The 18,806-nt window shown below is 50.0% G+C and overlaps 1 protein-coding gene and 1 long non-coding RNA gene across 2 annotated transcripts in view; one reads left to right on the top strand and one right to left on the bottom strand.

Annotated features, from left to right (window-relative positions):
- LOC310683961 overlaps nt 1-18,806 on the bottom strand; it is an 82,732-nt gene that overhangs the window by 14,056 nt on the left and 49,870 nt on the right. The gene's annotated exons all lie outside the window — the stretch shown is intronic.
- The window catches only part of ALDH4A1 (aldehyde dehydrogenase 4 family member A1), a 33,429-nt gene that overhangs the window by 3,366 nt on the left and 11,257 nt on the right, over nt 1-18,806 (top strand). Inside the window, exons 2-11 of the mRNA XM_083454035.1 lie at nt 359-452; nt 2,008-2,100; nt 3,080-3,127; nt 4,748-4,903; nt 6,895-7,044; nt 8,601-8,675; nt 10,657-10,844; nt 12,282-12,355; nt 13,833-14,029; nt 16,231-16,275. Coding sequence (XP_083310161.1) covers nt 359-452; nt 2,008-2,100; nt 3,080-3,127; nt 4,748-4,903; nt 6,895-7,044; nt 8,601-8,675; nt 10,657-10,844; nt 12,282-12,355; nt 13,833-14,029; nt 16,231-16,275 — 1,120 coding nt within the window. The remainder of the gene's footprint in view (nt 1-358; nt 453-2,007; nt 2,101-3,079; nt 3,128-4,747; nt 4,904-6,894; nt 7,045-8,600; nt 8,676-10,656; nt 10,845-12,281; nt 12,356-13,832; nt 14,030-16,230; nt 16,276-18,806) is intronic.

Here is an 18,806-nt window from a genome sequence, read left to right as displayed (position 1 = left end):
TGCTGCATCCCCTTTGCCGGGTTGCTGCGCTGTGGGAACCACCGCTTGAGGCTTCGTTTGGCTTCTGGCTGGGCTTTCTGCCTTTGGCTCGGAGGGGTTCAGAAGCTGAACATACCTGTGCTCTGAAAACCCCTTATTTTGGCTGCTGATCCCGTATTTTCGAGGCTGCTGGTTCCTTGTTTTCAAATCTGTAAGTTGACAGCTATGGCGCTGTTGTGGATGTCATTCTGTAGCCGTCATCTGCCACCGGCTTCCTGTAAAAGAACCCAGCAGCTTAATAGGGGGTAATTCCCAAAGGGACCCAGAACTAACATTTCTCCCTTTTCTTTCTCCCTTCTCCCGCCTGCCCCCCTACCAGGCTGCGATGGCAGCACCGAGCCACTGCAGAGGTGGCCAACGAACCCATTTTGGCATTCAAGTCTGGCAGCCCCGAACGAGCAGCTCTGCAGAAGGTACTGCATAGAGGAGATATACGCACTTTGGCCATCGTTGAACTTGACCGTCACTTGCCTTTACTGCCCCTCGCTGTCTCCGTCACAACTCTGCCTCTTTTAATGCCGGAATGGGGAAGCCTTGGCCCTCCAGATGTTGCTGCCACGGCTGATGGGAATTGGGAGTCTAGCAACATCTGGAAGGCCCCATCCCTAAACGAGACCATCACTTGCCTTTACTGCCCCCAGCTACCGTATTTTTCCATGTATAACACGCCCCCGTGTATAAGACTAAAAATTGGGGACTAAAAATTGAGAAAATGGGGGGAGATTGCCAGTTGCTGAACTTTTTGGGGGGGAATTGCCTAGACTTGTTGAAAATTGCTCACCCGCAGGACTGCCACAACCAATCGCACACACATCCACAAAGCCACCAATCATCTGCACACTCACCGAAAGCAAGCGCCAATTGCCCACCCAATTGGCACAGCAACCAGTAGCCAGCGGACCTTGACGCACCCACCAATAAGACGCAAAAACGCCACTGGCAATTACCTAGTCGCGGCAGCCAACAATCGCCCGTCCCAACTCTCCACTATCCGTGTATAAGATAAACCCCAATTTTTTGCACAATTTTAAAATAAAAGACCTTCACCCTATACACGGAAAAATACGGTACTTCCATCAGCTACTGTTTTCCTTGTGCATTTTTTCCTTGTTTATACCTACTGCCTTGGGTTATGGGGCTTTTCATGCCAAAGCATTTTTACTGTTATGCCGACTTAGGTACCCTAATTTGAAGCATCCTCTCATGCTGTTTTGGAAGAAGTTAAAGATAAAGGTATCCCTGACCATTAGGTCCAGTCATGGACGACTCTGGGGTTGTGTGCTCATCTCGCTCTATAGGTCGAGGGAGCCGGCGTACAGCTTCCAGGTCATGTGGCCAGCATGACTAAGCCGCTTCTGGCGAACCAGAGCAGCGCACGGAAACGCCGTTTACCTTCTTTGCCGGAGTGGTACCTATTTATCTACTTGCACTTTGACGTGCTTTCGAACTGCTAGGTTGGCAGGAGCAGGGACCGAGCAACGGGAGCCCACCCCGTTGCAGGGATTCGAACTGCAGACCTTCTGATTGGCAAGCCCAAGGCTCTGTGGTTTAGACCACAGAGTCACCCGCGTCCCTTTGGAAGAAGTTACATAACCCTTAATCTGACTGATACATGTATGGGTCTGAGTGACAGACGTCTTTGTTACATATCTTTAGGCACCAGGCAGAAACATTCCCCCCCCAGGCCTTTGGCTACTTCAACCATCTATGGCCTTTTAAACTGTGTTATTGTTTTTGTTTGTTACTATATTATGTATTTTTATGTTGTAAATTACTCTGTGATCCTTGGATAAAGGGCAGTATAGAAATTTAATTAATAATTGTAGTTGTAATAATAATAATAATTTTACTGCAGAGATGGGGAATGAAGCCATGGCTTCCAGATATTGCTGAACTACAGTTCCCATCCGGTGTTAGAAACTCAGATATATAAGCTGGGCACCAAATGGCTCTTAACTCTTTCTGTAGGCTCTAAATGATTTGAAAGGCAAGACCGAATCCATCCCATGTGTCGTCGGAGGAGAGGAGGTGTGGACGGCCGATGTGAGGTATCAAGTCTCGGTGAGTTCCGTCGGCAAACTTCCGCTTACATTTGTATTTTGTTAGTGGCCTGACATAGCCCTGTGATGAATTTCCCCTCCACTTCCCAAAACCACTAAGCTGTCGAGATTTTGCTTTTAGATTTTGTTTGGGAAGGATACCCTCTCTGTCTTTGGAGCCTGTGGTGATGTAGCTGTTTGAGTGTCAGGCTAGGACCTGGGAGACCCGGGTTCAAATCCTGACTCAGCCGTAAAGCTCTCTGCGGGGACCCTGGGGGCCAGTTGCTGCTTTTGCCTATCTCGCAGGGTTGTTGCTGGGTTTAAGTGAGGGCAGGGAGGAACTATGTACATCCCTTGAGCTCCCTGGAGAAAAAGGCGGGATATAAATCTAATGAAAGAAAATCTTGTTGGGATTAGTTGCTACCTGGGTAGCCCTTGATGTGAGCTTGAAATACTCCTTGAAATATATTCTGGAATGCCAATGGGCTTTATTGCTAGCTAAGACTACTGCTATCCTATATAAACTTAGGTAAAAGTAAAGGGACCCCTGACCATTAGGTCCAGTCGTGGCCGACTCTGGGGTTGTGGCGCTCATCTCACTTTATTGGCCGAGGGAGCCGGCGTACAGCTTCCGGGTCATGTGGCCAGCATGACTAAGCCGCTTCTGGCGAACCAGAGCAGCACACGGAAACGCCGTTTACCTTCCCGCCGGAGCAGTACCTATTTATCTAATTGCACTTTGACGTGCTTTCGAACTGCTAGGTTGGCAGGAGCAGGGACTGAGCAACGGGAGCTCACCCCGTCGCGGGGATTTGAACCGCCAACCTTCTGATTGGCAAGTCCTAGGCTCTGTGGTTTAACCCACAGTGCCACCCGTGTCCCTGTATAAACTTACCTGGGAGTAAATCCTGTTGAACCTTGGGAGACGGGGCTGGTTTCTGAGTAGACGGGCAGAACGCTACTATAAGGACCTCCAAAAATACCTTTCTTTTCTTTTTCAGCCTTTCAACCATTCCCACAAAGTGGCCAAATACTGCTACGCAGATAAGGTGAGCAGCGCCTGCATCGGAAGCCGTGTCTAGAGGCAGATGTGCTGCTTGGGCACGGATAATTTCCTGGTGGCAGAAATGGGATTGCCTGCATGCTCTACCTGTTGAGCTACAGTTCCTCTCTTACTTCCCACGGCGGCCAATCAGATGCCTCTGGTTGGCCCACCAGCAGGGTGCAAAACTCCCCAACGTCCAGTACTCAGATGAATGCTGCTGTCCTGTGGCAGGGAGTGTCGCCGGTGCTGTGTGCATCGAATGGCGGAGGAAGTTATTCTCTCTTTCTATTCTCTTCAAACTGGATTTAATAATAATACAGTGGTGCCCCGCAAGACGAATGCCTCGCAAGACGGAAAACCCGCAAGACGAAAGGGTTTTCCGTCTGCAGAGGCGCTTCGCAAGACGAATTTCCCTATGGGCTTGCTTCGCAAGACGAAAAATGACGAAAAAATGTGAATTTTTTTTCCGCTCCAAAACCCCTTTTCCTGAAGCGCTAAGCTGCTAAAAGCATTTTAGCAGCAAAACCGCTAATCCCCCAAGCCTTAAAAAGCCGTTTTTAGCCCTTAAATTGTCAATAGCGCTAATCGGTCAATGGGCTTGCTTCGCAAGACGAAAAAACCGCAAGACGAAAAGACCCGCGGAACGGATTCTTTTCGTCTTGCGAGGCACCACTGTAATAAATTTTATTTATATCCCGCCCTCCCCAGCCGAAGCCGGGCTCAGGGCGGCTAACAACAATAAAATAGTACAACATTCTAAAATCATTTCATTATAAAATTAATTCAACTCTAATCGATGGCAACCATTAGGCTAAAGTTCTGTGAAGATTGCCAAGGGAGGGAGTCAGGCTGTGCCCTGACCAAAGGCCTGGTGGAACAGCTCTGTCTTGCAGGCCCTGCGGAAAGATGTCAAGTCCCGCTGGGCCCTAGTCTCTTGTGACAGAGCGTTCCACCAGATCGGAGCCACAGCTGAAAAAGCCCTGGCTCTAGCTGAGGCCAGCCTTACCTCTCTGTGGCCTGGGACCTTCAGGATGTTTTTGTCTGAAGACCGTAAGTTCCTCTGTGGGACATAACAGGAGAGGCAGTCCCGTAGGTACAAGGGTCCTAGGCCGTATAGGGCTTTGAAGGTTAAAACCATCACCTTAAACCTGATCCTGTACTCCACTGGGAGCCAGTGCAGCTGGTATAGCACCGGATGAATGTGATCTCGCAGCGAGGACCCCGTAAGGAGTCTCGCGGCGGTATTCTGCACCCGCTGGAGTTTCTGGGTCAGTCTCAAGGGCAGCCCCACGTAGAGCGAGTTACAATAATCCAGTCTGGAGGTGACGGTCGCGTGGATCACAGTGGCTAGGTCAGGGTGAGAGAGGTAAGGAGCCAACTGCTTAGCTTGGCGGAGATGAAAAAATGCCGCCTTTGTAATAGCTGCAATCTGCGCCTCCATGGAAAGGGAGGTGTCGAAGATTACACCCAAACTCTTAACGGATGGTGCTGGCACTAATTGCGCCCCCACAAGAGATGGAAATTGCACCCCCAAAACCCATATCGTCCCTTCCCAGCCAAAGGACCTCTGTCTTCAATTTATTAATTCTTATAAACCTCCCCTGTCGTCTTTTCTGCCAACCAGGACTTGCTGAACAAGGCCATCAACGCCGCTGTGGCTGCCCGAAGGGAATGGGACCTACGGCCTGTCCAGGACCGTGCAGAGATCTTTTTCAAAGCGGCCAACCTGCTGAGCGGTCCCAGGAGAGCGGAAATCCTGGCCAAGACCATGGTGGGACAGGTGTGTGGTGTGTCGCGGGTCTAAAACCCTAGCAGGCTGTGCAAGGGATTATGGGAGATGTTTCTCTGCTTAGGACCCTCCTCTGCATTCCCGCGTGCTGTGTTGAGTTAGAAACAAAAATCTGAAAGAAGAAGCAATATCATTTGTTTATTTATTTTTACTAAAATATTATATACAGTGGTACCTCTGGTTACGTACCTAATTCGATCTGGAGGTCTGTTCTTAACCTGAAACTGTTCTTAACCTGAAGCACCACTTTAGCTAATGGGGCCTCCCACTGCTGCCACGCCACTGGAGCACGATTTCTGTTCTCATCCTGAAGCAAAGTTCTTAACCTGAAGCACTATTTCTGGGTTAGCGGAGTCTGTAACCTGAAGCCTATGTAACCCAAGGTACCACTGTATTATGAGAGAGGGCAAAAGCTCTTTTTATTCACGATGGCAGAAAATCTCCGTAATATCTATCTATCCTTTCCTTTAGTCACCTTCCTGCTTAAAAAAAATTAAAGGCGAAAATCAAATGCTTTCTCTTTTTTCCTCGCAGGGAAGATTGTGGCCCCTCCTGCATGATTTGCCCCTTTCTGTATCTTAAAAATGATTTTCAGTTTATTTTTAGGGCAGAGAACCTGTATACAGTAGTCCCTTGGATTAAGAACTTAATTCGTTCTGTAGGTCCGTTCTTAACCTGAAACTGTTCTTAACCTGAAGCACCACTTTAGCTAATGGGGCCTCCTGCTTCCACCGCCGCGTGATTTCTCTACTCATCCTGAAGCAAAGTTCTTAACCCGAGGTACTATTTCTGGGCTAGCGGAGTTTGTAACCTGAAGCTTCTGTAACCTGAAGCGTATGTAACCCAAGGTACCACTGTACAGACTCCGCTAATCCAGAAATAGTACTTCAGGTTAAGAACTTTGCTTCAGGATGAGAACAGAAATCGTGTTCCGGTGGCACAGCAGCAGCAGGAAGCCCCATTAGCTAAAGTGGTGCTTCAGGTTAATAACAGTTTCAGGTTAAGAACGGACCTCCGGAACGAATTAAGTACTTAACCCGAGGTACCACTGTACTGCTTGATTGCAGGGGGTTGACCCTTGGCAGTCCCTTCCAACTCTACAGTCCTTGGATTGTATGATTGCAAAAGAAAAGAAACCCAATCTTTTAGCACCTAGACTTTGGAACTCCCTGCCTCTTGACACCGGGCAAGCATCTTCACCATACACTTTCTGCTGAAAATGTTTTTGATTAGGCAAAGCCGATCTAGGCACGTGGAATCCTTGCGAGGGTTTTGACCCGATTTTCAACTCCTTGTTAATTTTTGTTATTTAACACTGGTCTTGAAAGACCTACATTGGCTCCCAGTACGTTTCCGAGCACAATTCAAAGTGTTGGTGCTGACCTTTAAAGCCCTAAACAGCCTCGGCCCAGTATATCTGAAGGAGCGTCTCCACCCCCATCGTTCAGCCCGGACACTGAGATCCAGCTCCAAGGGCCTTCTGGCGGTTCCCTCACTTCGAGAGGCCAAGTTACAGGGAACCAGGCAGAGGGCCTTCTCGGTAGTGGCGCCCGCCCTGTGGAACGCCCTCCCACCAGATGTCAAAGCGATAAACAACTACCTGACATTCAGAAGGCATCTGAAGGCAGCCATGTTCAGGGAAGTTTTTAATATGTGACATTTTAGTGTATTATTCATCTTTGTTGGAAGCCGCCCAGAGTGGCTGGGGAAACCCAGCCAGATGGGCGGGGTACAAATAAATTATTATTATTATTATTATTATTATTATTATTATTATTTTCCAGTGTTTCAAATGTTTGATTTTAACTTTTCTTTTTAAAGTAATAATTTCATTGTTCTGCTCATTTTTTTTTACGAACGCTGAAGAAGTATTATGTGGTAGCTCTGCGTTAAGGGGAGGGAAGCAGAGGCCCATGTGGATAAGGGACCGAACATGAATTTGGAAGAATGGCAACTTATAAAGTTTTGTTTGTTTAAACCAGGCAAAGACCGTCATCCAGGCAGAGATTGACGCGGCCGCGGAGCTCATCGACTTCTTCCGTTTCAATGCCAAATACGCCGTGGAGCTAGAGGAGCAACAGCCGCTCAGCGTTCCCCCCAGTACCAACAGCATGATCTATCGGGGGCTGGAGGTGGGGCACAAAGGTTGTTCCCCCCTGGGGTGGGGTACCCTCTATGCGACAGTCAGGATAGAGGCAATTGTGACTGGGGGGGGGGGGGAGGGGGTTGGACCAGAAAATCCTTGAGGGTTCCTTCCAACTCTGTAATTCTATGATCATAAAGACAACAATCCATGGAGGCGCAGGTCAATTCTGTGTCCAGGGCAACTGTTTACCAGCTCCATCTGGTATGCAGGCCCTATCTGCCCGCAGACTGTCTCGCCAGAGTGGTGCATGCTCTAATTATCTTTTGCTTGGACTACTGCAATGCGCACTACGTGGGGCTACCTTTGAAGGTGATCCGGAAACTGCAATTAATCCAGAATGCGGCAGCTAGACTGGTGACTGGGAGTGGTCACCGAAACCACATAACACCGGTCCTGAAAGATCTACACTGGCTCCCAGTACGTTTCCGAGCACAATTCAAAGTGTTGGTGCTGACCTTTAAAGCCCTAAATGGCCTCAGCCCAGTATACCTGAAGAAGCATCTCCACCTCCATCGTTCAGTCCGGACACTGAGGTCCAGCGCCGAGGGCCTTTTGGCGGTTCCCTCGCTGCGAGAAGCCAAGTTACAGGGAACCAGGCAGAGGGCCTTCTCGTTACTGGCACCCGCCCTGTGGAATGCCCTCCCATCAGATGTCAAGGAAATAAACAACTATCTCACTTTTAGAAGGCATCTGAAGGCAGCCATGTTTAGGGAAGCGTTTAATGTTTAACAGACCACTGTATTTTAATCTTTTGTTGGAAGCCTCCCAGAGTGGCTGGGGAAACCCAGCAAGATGGGCGGGGTATAAATACAGTGGTGCCTCGCAAGACGAAAAGAATCCGTTCCGCGAGTCTCTTCGTCTAGCGGTTTTTTCGTCTTGCGAAGCAACCCTATTAGCGGTTTAGCGGATTAGCGCTATTAGCGGTTTAGCGGCTATTAGCGGCTATTAAAGGCTTAAGGGATTAGCGGATTAGCTGCTAAAAGGCTATTAGCAGCTTAGCGCCTTAGAAAAAGGGGGTGGGGAGCGGAAAAAAATCTCAAGAATCGCAAGACATTTTCGTCTTGCGAAGCAAGCCCATAGGGAAATTCGTCCTGCGAAGCACATTGAAAAATGGAAAACCCTTTCGTCTAGCGGGTTTTCCGTCTTGCGAGGCATTCGTCTTGTGGGGCACCACCGTAATAAATTATTATTATTATTATTATTATTATTATTATTATTATTATGTGCTTTCCTAAATGGCGTTCGCCCCCCCAACGTCTGACCATCTTATTAGTCCCGCCCACCCACCTTTTCTGACTTCTGCATGGTTTCAAGCTCACCTGTGCACAATGAGGGCTAGAAGCTTTGTAGGGCTGTGTTTTTTTTTTTTTAATGAAAGCGAAGTTTCTCAAGGAGCTGCAGCCCTGTGCATATTTTAAAAAAATAGATGCTACAGACGCTTTGTGGGCTCATTCGCTCGCGCCTCCCCCCCCCCCCCGAGAAACTCTTCCGTGGCTGCTTATTCCACGGTCCTAATTTATCCTTTTTTCCCTACTCCTGCAGGGTTTCATTGCTGCCGTGTCCCCCTTCAACTTCACCGCCATCGGAGGGAACCTGGCAGGAGCTCCTGCTTTGATGGTGAGTAATCGGGGGGGGGGGGGGGGCTGGGCGGCTCTTTGGTGTTCCGTCCTCCCCCCACCAGCCAGTGGCAGGGGGAGTTTTGGGGAGAAGAGTTTCTCCCCACTCCGTGCATCACGTATTTCTACACCCGGCCCTGTGCTTTTTGAACACCAGGGGGGGTCCCTCCCGCTGCCCGCTGAGCTGAGCATCTCACAGGGAAAGCGTTCCGGTTCTTAAACCTCACCCTCCCTCCCCTCGCCATCCTCTGGACATTTTTTTTAAAAAGGACTTTTTTAAAAACTAGGAAACTTCCTCAAAGTTTCCTGAGACAAGCAGGAGAGTCGGTTAGGGACAAAAGCAGCAATCCAATCTCTCAAATTCAAGAACATAAGAATTTAGGAATACTGTATTTTTCGCTCCATAGGGTGCACCTGACCATAAGGCACACCTACTTTTTTTGGGGGGGGGATTCCACAAAAAAATACCCCCCACCCAAAATACCTGTTTTGGGGGCTGGGGGTGGGGAGTGCTCAGGCTTCCCCTGCCCCCAGCCCCAGCCCCAAAAACAGGTCGGGTCCTGGAGCTTGTGGGGCTGGGGGAGGGGGGAGCCCAAGCTTCCCCCGCCCTCAGCCCCAAAAACAGGTTGGGGGGAAGCAGGGGGGCTGCGTGCAGCTTCCCCGCTTCTCCCGGAGCTTGCGGGGCTGGAGGGGGAAGCCTGGGTCCCCCCCGCCCGACCCCAGGGGCCACACATTCGCTGCATAAGACGCACAGACATTTCCCCTTAGATTTTAAGGGGGGAAGTGCGTCTTATGGAGCGAAAAATATGGTAATCAGGCCACTGTCCCAACTAGTCCCTCAAGCGCAAGGGCCTTCTCCCCTCCTGTAGTTTTCCGCAAAAAGAGAGGTTGGTAGCCATCACTGCCTCCTGTGGCAGGCAGTTCCATAGTTTATACGCTGCATGAAGAAGTTATTTCTTTTATCTTCCAATGTTCGGCTGCGTTGGAGGAGTTCTAGTGTTATGAGAGAGGGAGAAATATTTTCTCTCTCCGCTTTCTCCATGCCACGCACAAATTTGTAAACTTCTATCATGCCCCCTCTTCCTTGCTTTTTCTCAAAGCCATGAAAGGTTACATCATTTGGGACTTTTTAGTTTAGAGCAGGGTTTCCCAAACTTGGGTCTCCAGCTGTTTTTGGACTACAATTCCCATCATCCATGACCACTGGTCCTGCTAGACATGGATGATGGGAGTTGTAGTCCAAAAACAGCTGGAGAGCCAAGTTTGGGAAACCCTGCTCTAAACTAAAAAGTCCCAAATGATGTAACCTTTCATCGCAGGGGAGTCTCTCCTCCCCCTCGATCGCTATGCCCTGTTCTGAATCTTTTGAAACTCTACAGTGTCCTTTTTGAGGTGAGGCTCAACCTGGGAAAGCCTTTTGTAGCTGCAGGGCTCATCCCTGCCATCTTCAGTTAGGCTTTAGATGTCCTCTTTGTGAAGCCCTGGGAGCCGCTGCCAGTCAGTGTAGACAATACTGAGCTATATGTGCCAATTGGTCTGATAAGGCAGCTTCCTGTTCAGTGTTCAGCCTGCTGAGCGAGACCACCTATTCTTGTCTCTCCTACTGCTTGTCTCTGAGCGACTGGCATTTGGAGATAGACTGCCCCTGTACACGAAGACTCCATTCCATGCCACTGTGGCTATTTAACAAGTTCCAAAGGCCCAAAGTCAAGCCAGCCTCCTGCTTCCCACGCCAGCTGACCAGACGCCTCTGGGAAGCCCATAATCAGGGCACGAAGGCAACAGCCCTCTGCCCTTATTTCTGCAAAGCAGCTGGCATTCTCAGGTACACTGCCCTTAAACTTGGAGGTTCCATTTAACTGTCCTAACTAAATACCAATTGCATTGCAGGCAGGTGGACTAGAATCCCTTCCAGCTCTACAATTCTATGATTCTGTGACAAATCTGATTTGCTTTGTGGCCTTTGCATTCTCCCCTTCCAGGGGAATGTGGTCCTCTGGAAGCCTAGCGACACAGCCATGCTTTCCAGCTATGCCGTCTACAAGATCCTTTTGGAAGCGGGGCTCCCGCCCAACGTCATCCAGTTCGTCCCGGCCGATGGCCCCGTTTTTGGCGATACAGTGACCGCCTCGGAGCACTTTTGTGGACTCAACTTCACCGGCAGTGTACCGTGAGTTAGGAGGGGTGGGAGACCTCCTGTTTGTAGGCTGCCACCGATTTGAAGTTGTATTTACAGGTTGTTCTATTTCCTGTTCATAGGCTGCCACTTCCTGGAAGTCCTGTTTACGGGTTGCTCAGCTTCCTGTTTACAATCTTCCACTTCCTGGAGGTCATATTTGTGGGCAGCTCAGCTTCCTATTTATAGGCTGCCACTTACTGGAAGAGTTGTTTACCGGGATGCTCAACTTCCTGTTTACACACTGACACTTCCTGGAAGTTGTATTTGCAAGCTTCTCAGCTTCCTGTTTATAGACTGATACTTCCTGCAAGATGAATTTGCAGCATGCTTGACTTCCTGTTTATAGGTACCACTTCCTGGAAGAGTTGTTTACGTGTAAACAGCTTCCTGCTTACACACTGACACTTCCTGGAAGTTGTATTTGCAAGTTTCTCAACTTCCTGCTTATTGGCTGATACTTCCTGGAAGGTGTGTTTACGGGTTGCTCAGCTTCCTGTTTATAGGTTGGCACTTCCTGTCCGTGGCAGAGTGCAGGAGAGGCAAAGCCAGAAGTACTTCATTTCGTTCTCTCTCTCTCTCCCCCCCTCTTTTTTTTCTTTTTGATTTCAAGTGTGACCAAACTCTTGCTTTTCAAAACAATAAAAATGCTAATGCTGTCACACCAGGAGTCCCACACTCCGGCGCTAATTTATGAGCTCCCCACCTTTTAAGGAGCAGGGGCGCATCCGAGCGTGGCGCTCGTTCAGAGGTTTAGAGGAGGCTGGCGCTTTTAATAGCCTCGCAGTCTTCTGAGAGCCAGAGATTGCAGGAGAGGGGGGTCAGGCCGGGGTGGAAATGGCAGCTCCCGCTCGCCCCAGAAAACAGCAAATTGTAATGGGAGGGAGAGAGAGAATCTGCTGATGCAGCCTCTGCCAGAAATTAAGCGGCTGGCTGGTGGCAAACCGAGAATTTGGTGCCCCGAGAATTGTAGAATTGTTAGAGATGGAAGGGACTCCACAGGGACATCTAGTCCAGCCCCCTAGAGATTGAACCCAGGATCACATACAATATTTTTAGGGGCAGGCTTGACAGATCGAAACAGAGATTATGTGTGTGTGTAACATCACTGTTCATACGAATATCGGAAGAGCCTGAGTTCTGAAATTCTGCATCATGAGAGCCAGTGTGGTGTAGTGGTTAAGAGCGGTAGACTCGTAATCTGGTGAACCGGGTTCGATTCCCTGCTCCTCCACATGCAGCTGCTGGGTGACCTTGGGCTAGTCACACTTCTCTGAAGTCTCTCAGCCCCACTCACCTCACAGAGTGTTTGTTGTGGGGGAGGAAGGGAAAGGAGAATGTTAGCCGCTTTGAGACTCCTTCGCGTAGTGATAAAGCGGGATATCAAATCCAAACTCTTCTTCTTCTTCTTTTTCCTTCCCTCCTTTCCAGAACCTTCAAGCGCCTCTGGAAGCAGGTCTCCGAGAACCTGGATCGGTACCGCACCTTCCCACGGCTTGCTGGGGGTAAGTTTCTGATGTGGGTGATGCCGCCCCAATTCTCCACGGAGGCTGGAAAGACTTGAGTTTTTCCTTGTATGAGTTGCTGTTATTTACTCCTTTGCTCCAAGGAACTTAGAACACAGCCTGCTAGATCAGGACACATGGCTCATGTTGCCCAGAATCCTGTCCTCACAGTGCCCAAGCCGATGCCTCAGATCCTGAGGCCAAGCAGGATCTGAGCCCTAGAGCCCTCTCCCCATCCTGCCACGTTTAGCAACTGGTATTCAGAAGCATAGCTGCCTCCAGCTGTAGCCATTGTGGTTGTTAGTCTCTCAGTGAATGCATGAACTGCTCAGGAAGTATGGAAATAAACCGATCTGCGCTGTGCGATCTGCAGCGAACCTTCGGAACTCCCTGCTGCAGGACCTGAGCAGAACAGCAACTCTCCCCACCCCTCAAGCCTCTTAGGAGAGAGCACCCTTGTGCTTGAGCTTTGCTTGTGGGCTTCCTGTAATGGGCATCTGTTTGGCCGCTGTGAGTACAGGATGCTGAGCTCGATGGCTTGATCCAGCTGGGGGCTTCTTATATTCCTCCGGGAGGCATGTGGATTGAAGGCTGAAATTCAGGTGATGGTTTGCCCAGAGACTCCGAGTTGCCTTCTGCCATGTTTCATTCATTCATTATACAACTGTACAGTGGATGCTCGGGTTGTGAACATGATCCGTGCGGGATGCACGTTCACAACCCGCAGCGGCATGTCTGCGCACACGTGGGTTGCGATTCGGTGCTTCTGCGCATGCGTAAAGCACGATTTAGCGCTTCTGCGCATGCGTGACCGCCGAAACCCAGAAGTCACCCGTTCCGGTACTTCTGGGTTTCGGCAGCCTGTAACCTGTATGACTGTACCTTGGTTTTCGAACATCTTAGTTATTGAACGTTTTGTCTCCCGAACCCCGCAAACCCAGAAGTGACTGTTCTGGCTTGCGAACTATTTTTGGAAGCCGAACGTCCGGCGGGGCTTCCGATTGGCTGCAGGAGCTTCCTGCAGCCAACCGGAAACCACGCTTTGGTTTCTGAACATTTTGGAAGTCGAACGGACTTCTGGAACGGACTCCGTTCGACTTCCAAGGTACGACTGTATTTCAGTGCTGCTTTTCACTCGCCTGAGCCGCAAAGCGGTTTTGCATACGGTAATAACATAGCAGAGCGTCACGACCGCAACATAAATTATATAAAAAACAAGCAGCAATTCAGTGTTTGATTGGGGGGTGTGTGTGAGAGAGAGAGGATTTCGGCTCCCAGAAACTGCAGGAGAGTGTCACCGCTGGACTAGGGTCATGCTCAGGGTACCAGTCTGGCCGCTCTGAGAAGAGGAAGCTGGGCCAGGGTCCTGATCCAGCCGCAGGTCTCTTCTGACATTCTCACGGAGCCCGGAAGACGACGCCATGCTGCCGCTCAACTCCCGTGCCAAAGTCTCCCTTCTCTCTCCCCCTCTGCGCAGAGTGCGGCGGCAAGAACTTCCACTTCGTCCACTCCTCGGCGGACGTGCCCAGCGTGGTGAGCGGGACCCTGCGATCGGCCTTCGAGTACGGCGGGCAGAAGTGCTCGGCCTGCTCCCGCCTCTACGCCCCCGACTCTCTGTGGCCCCGCATCAAAGCCGCGCTCCTGGAAGAGCACCGGAAGATCAAAGTGGGCGATGTGAGTGGGAAGGCTCCTCTCCCGCTGAAGGGGCTTTGCGGCTCAGCGGGTGGCTGATGGGATTAGAGGCTGCACTTGGCTGGCTGCTAATTCCCATTGAAGGCACCTCTTTATCCCCTGCTTTCCCCCTCCCCGCTTTCGGGACCATCCCTGCCCCCTCCCCACAATGCCTGACACCCCCTTTCCCTACAGAACTCTCTCCTTCGTCCTTAGTACAGTGGTACCTCGGGTTACATACGCTTCAGGTTACAGACTCCGCTAACCCAGAAATAGTACCTTGGGTTAAGTACTTTGCTTCAGGATGAGAACAGAAATTGTGCTCCGGCAGCGCGGAGGCAGCAGGAGGCCCCATTAGCTATAGTGGTGCTTCAGGTTAAGAACAGTTTCAGGTTAAGAACGGACCTCCGGAACGAATTAAGTACTTAAGCCGAGGTACCACTGTACTTTCTCTCTCTCTCTCTGGCAATTAGAAATTAACTCGTTGCCTACACAGGCAAGGGTTGGTTGCACGGAACAGACTAATTAAAAAAACCCAAACCACTGCCTTTTGCCGCCACCCCCTTTTTTCTTCAGAGAGCTATTGATGGCTACTAGCCATGGTGGCGGGACGCGGGTGGCGCTGTGGGTTAAACCACAGAGCCTAGGACTTGCCGATCAGAAGGTCGGCGGTTCGAATCCCCGTGACGGGGTGAGCTCCCGCTGCTTGATCCCTGCTCCTGCCAACCTAGCAGTTTGAAAGCACATCAAAGTGCAAGTAGATAAATAGGTACCGCTCCGGTGGGAAGGTAAACGGCGTTTCCGTGCGCTGCTCTGGTTCGCCAGAAGCGGCTTAGTCATGCTGGCCACATGACCCGGAAGCTGTACACCGGCTCCCTCGGCCAGTAAAGCGAGATGAGCGCCGCAACCCCAGAGTCGGCCACGACTGGACCTAATGGTCAGGGCTACCTTACTAGCCATGGTGGCAGTTCTTTGGCTCCACAGTCAGAGGCCGAGATGCTTCCGAGTCCCAGTTTCTGGAAAACACAGGAGGAGAGAGAGGGCCCTTTTTCTTAGATCCCGCTTGCAGGTTTCTCCTTTGGGGCAGCTGGGCTACTTGGCCCATTGGCCTGGGTCAAGGCTGCAGGGCGGATCGCAACGTCAGAGCACAATATTGCAAGCGGTCACAGTCACAAAAACAGGAGGGGTCCCCAAAACATGCGGTGGCTCCCCTTCCAGCCATAGATGGCGAGGGTTGAACCTAGATCCCTTCCCCAACCAAATCTCGTGCTCTGTTATTCATGTCTTCATTGAGAACATTCACAGAGTGCTGGGAACTGTGGGGAAGAACAACTCTCAGCACCCATAACAGACGACAGCTCCCTGAATTCTTTGGGGAAAGCATTGATGATAGTAGCTTCTGTACCTAAAGACACTGAACTACTGAACTACATTTGGCAATTAATTACCGTATTTTTTGCTCTATAAAACTCACTTTTTCCCTCCTAAAAAGTAAGGGGAAATGTGTGTGTGTCTTATGGAGCGAATGCAGGCTGCACAGCTATCCTAGAAGCCAGAACAGCAAGAGGGATTGTTGCTTTCACTGTACAGCAATCCCTCTTGCTGTTCTGGCTTCTGAGATTCAGAATATTTTTTTTCTTGTTTCCCTCCTCCAAAAACTAGGTGCGTCTTGTGGTCTGGTGCGTCTTATAGAGCGAAAAATACAGTACATTAGTTTCGGCCATTGCAGATAGCCAGATTAATAGTTTTTAGTGGGACTTGGAACTGTACTGCGATGGAAACAGCGCTGATCGCAACAAAACCCCCCATCTGCACTGAAAATTTGAAGCATTATCATGTCACTTTAAACATCCATGGCTTCCTCCAAAGGATTCTGGGAAATGTAGTTTGTTAAGGCTGCTGAGAGTTGTTAGGAGGTTCCCCCATTCCACTCCCAGAGTTACAATTTCCAAAGCAGTTTAGCAATCAGTCCCTCTTCCCAGGGAATAACTCGGGAGGGGAAGAGGGATTTCAGACCACCTTCAGCACCTTTAACAAACTACAGTTCCCAGAATCCTTCAGAGGAAGCCAAAGTGGTGTTGAAATGGTATCACAGTACCTTCAACGTAAGACATGAATGCAGCCCTCGCTTTGGTGGGAGATGGGCAGAACAGAAACCAAGAGGCACCTCACATTTTTTCTCCCTCGTTTGGTTTTCTCCCCAGCCGACAGATTTCGAGACGTTCTTCTCTGCTGTCATCGACCACAAGGTAACGGGCTTCATTCGTATCTCTTTTCCGCTCGCTCCAGTATTTCTGTACGGTGAAATCGGGATTTCTCTATGGAAATTCCGTCTCTGTGCCCCCTATGCTGGTTTTGTTCATTTATCCTTGCAGGCTTTTAGGGTGCTGTAGGGTTGATCTCATTGGCCCAGTAGACTCTGTCCTAAGCTAGTGATTCCCTGCCTTGCTTTTGTATGGCGACCAGACCAGGGGTTGGCCCTGCCTGTCTTTTGCTCTAGCGCCACCTGCTGTTTGGCTCCCTGCCTTCTGCCCTACTGGGCCCAGTGGGCGCCAACCGCCATCACTAATGGAGAATTGTATGGCCAAGCTGGGATTCTTGCTTATTTTGAGCATTCTAGATTATGGTTTCTGTAAAATCCATTTTGTGTCTTAGCTGCTGGTAGCCGCCACCCCAGGGCTTTTTTGGAGAAAGATTGGGATGCAACAAATTTAGCAGCAACAACAACACATATGCACACTCCTTATCCTTTGGCCACTGCTTGCCCAGCCTTTTGCAGACCGAGGGCCACATTCCCTTCTAGGCAGGCTTTCGGGGGCCACGTGTTATGGTGGGTGGGGCAGAGGCAAAAGCGGGAGGGGCAATAAAGGTAAATTTTGCCTTTGTGCAATAGGGTTCTTTCAGGGCCGGATTTAGGTTTGATGAAGCCCTAAGCTACTGAAGGTAATGGGGCCTTTTATACGTCCTGCTGTCAACAACAAATTGTCGCTGGTTTTTGTGTTGAATATATGCTATATGGTAATTTATAGACCTACACAACTGTTGCTGTATATAGGTTTTATTTTATTTATTTTTTTATCTTATATTTTGGAAATGTACATCCAGTTTTTCCCCCCTCTAAATTTTTTTGGGGCCCCCCAAGAGAGTGGGGCCCTAAGCTCTAGCTTGTTTAGCTTATACGTAAATCCGGCACTGGGTACTTTAATAAAACAGTCGCATGTCCTTCTCTATGCCCCCACCCAAGGAAGGAAGAGGCATTTTCAGAGTTCAAGGGAAGCACTTCCCAACCAGGCTAAGAGACTCTAGTGGGGTGCAAAGCAGGACGAGTGAGGGGTGTGGCCTCAGAGGAGGGGGTGTGGCCTGGCGAGAGTCCTAGAGGCTGGACAGAGAGGCTTTGAGGACCTCAAATCAGCCCCTGGGCCTGAGACTCCCCATAAAGCAACTAGCAAAGTTAATTAGTAAATAAACTTTTCTAGTTGCTTTATCTTGCCCAAGGCAACCCAGAGCAACTTACAACTACACCCCTGCAACATAAATGCATTAAAATCAAGGTGGGGATGGGGAAATGCGTCTCACCCACTTCTCAAAAGCCACAGATAGAGGTGGAAGGACTGGTTGAAGAGGAACGTTTTGGCCTGGTGCCTAAAGGTGTATAATGAAGGTGCCAGGCGAGCCTCCCTGGGGAGAGCATTCCACAGATGGGGAGCCACTGCAGAGAAGGCCCCGTTCTTGTGTTGCCACCGTCCAGACTTCTCACAGAAGAGGCACATGAAGAAGGGCACAGGGTCCAGGTCAGTTTTATGGGGAGCGTCTGTCCTTGAGGTATTGCGGTCCTGAGGCGAAAGCAGCACTTCGAAAGCAGCACTTTGGATTGGGCCCGGAAACAAATTGGCAAGCAGCACAGTCGGGCCAGAATTGGTGCAATATGCTCATGCCGTCTTGCTCCAGTGAGCAACCTGGCCACCAAATTCTGGACCAGCTTGAAGGCTCCGAACCATCCTCAGATGCAATTGCAGTAATCTAACCTAGAGGTCTTTGTCCATGGAGTTTTCTTGGCAGGGATACTGGAGTGGCTTGCCGGTTCCTGCTCCAGGTAGATCACATTTGGTCAAAACTCTCCACTATGACCTGTCCATCTTGGGTGGCCCTGCACGGCATAGTTCATAGCTTTTCTGAGTTATTCAAGCTTCTTCGCCACGGCAAGGCAGTGATCCATGAAGGGGCAGTGACGAAATTAAAAGACGCTTGCTTCTTGGGAGAAAAGCAATGACAAACCTAGACAGCATCTTAAAAAGCAGAGACATCACCTTGCCGACAAAGGTCCATATAGTTAAAGCTATGGTTTTCCCAGTAGTGATGTATGGAAGTGAGAGCTGGACCATAAAGAAGGCCGATCGCCGAAGAATTGATGCTTTTGAATTATGGTGCTGGAGGAGACTCTTGAGAGTCCCATGGACTGCAAGAAGATCAAACCTCTCCATTCTGAAGGAAATCAGCCCTGAGTGCTCACTGGAAGGACAGATCCTGAAGCTGAGGCTCCAGTACTTTGGTCACCTCATGAGAAGAGAAGACTCCCTGGAAAAGACCCTGATGTTGGGAAAGATGGAGGGCACAAGGAGAAGGGGACGACAGAGGACGAGATGGTTGGACAGTGTTCTCGAAGCTACCAGCATGAGTTTGACCAAACTGCGGGAGGCAGTGGAAGACAGGAGTGCCTGGCGTGCTCTGGTCCAGGGGGTCACGAAGAGGCGGACACAACTAAACAACAACAACAACCTAG

This window comes from Podarcis tiliguerta, assembly GCF_965153285.1.
Source record: "Podarcis tiliguerta genome assembly, chromosome: 8".
Lineage (NCBI taxonomy): Eukaryota > Metazoa > Chordata > Lepidosauria > Squamata > Lacertidae > Podarcis > Podarcis tiliguerta.
The sequence above is the reverse complement of the archived record's forward strand: the minus strand, read 5'-3'. Positions and strand labels throughout refer to the sequence as shown.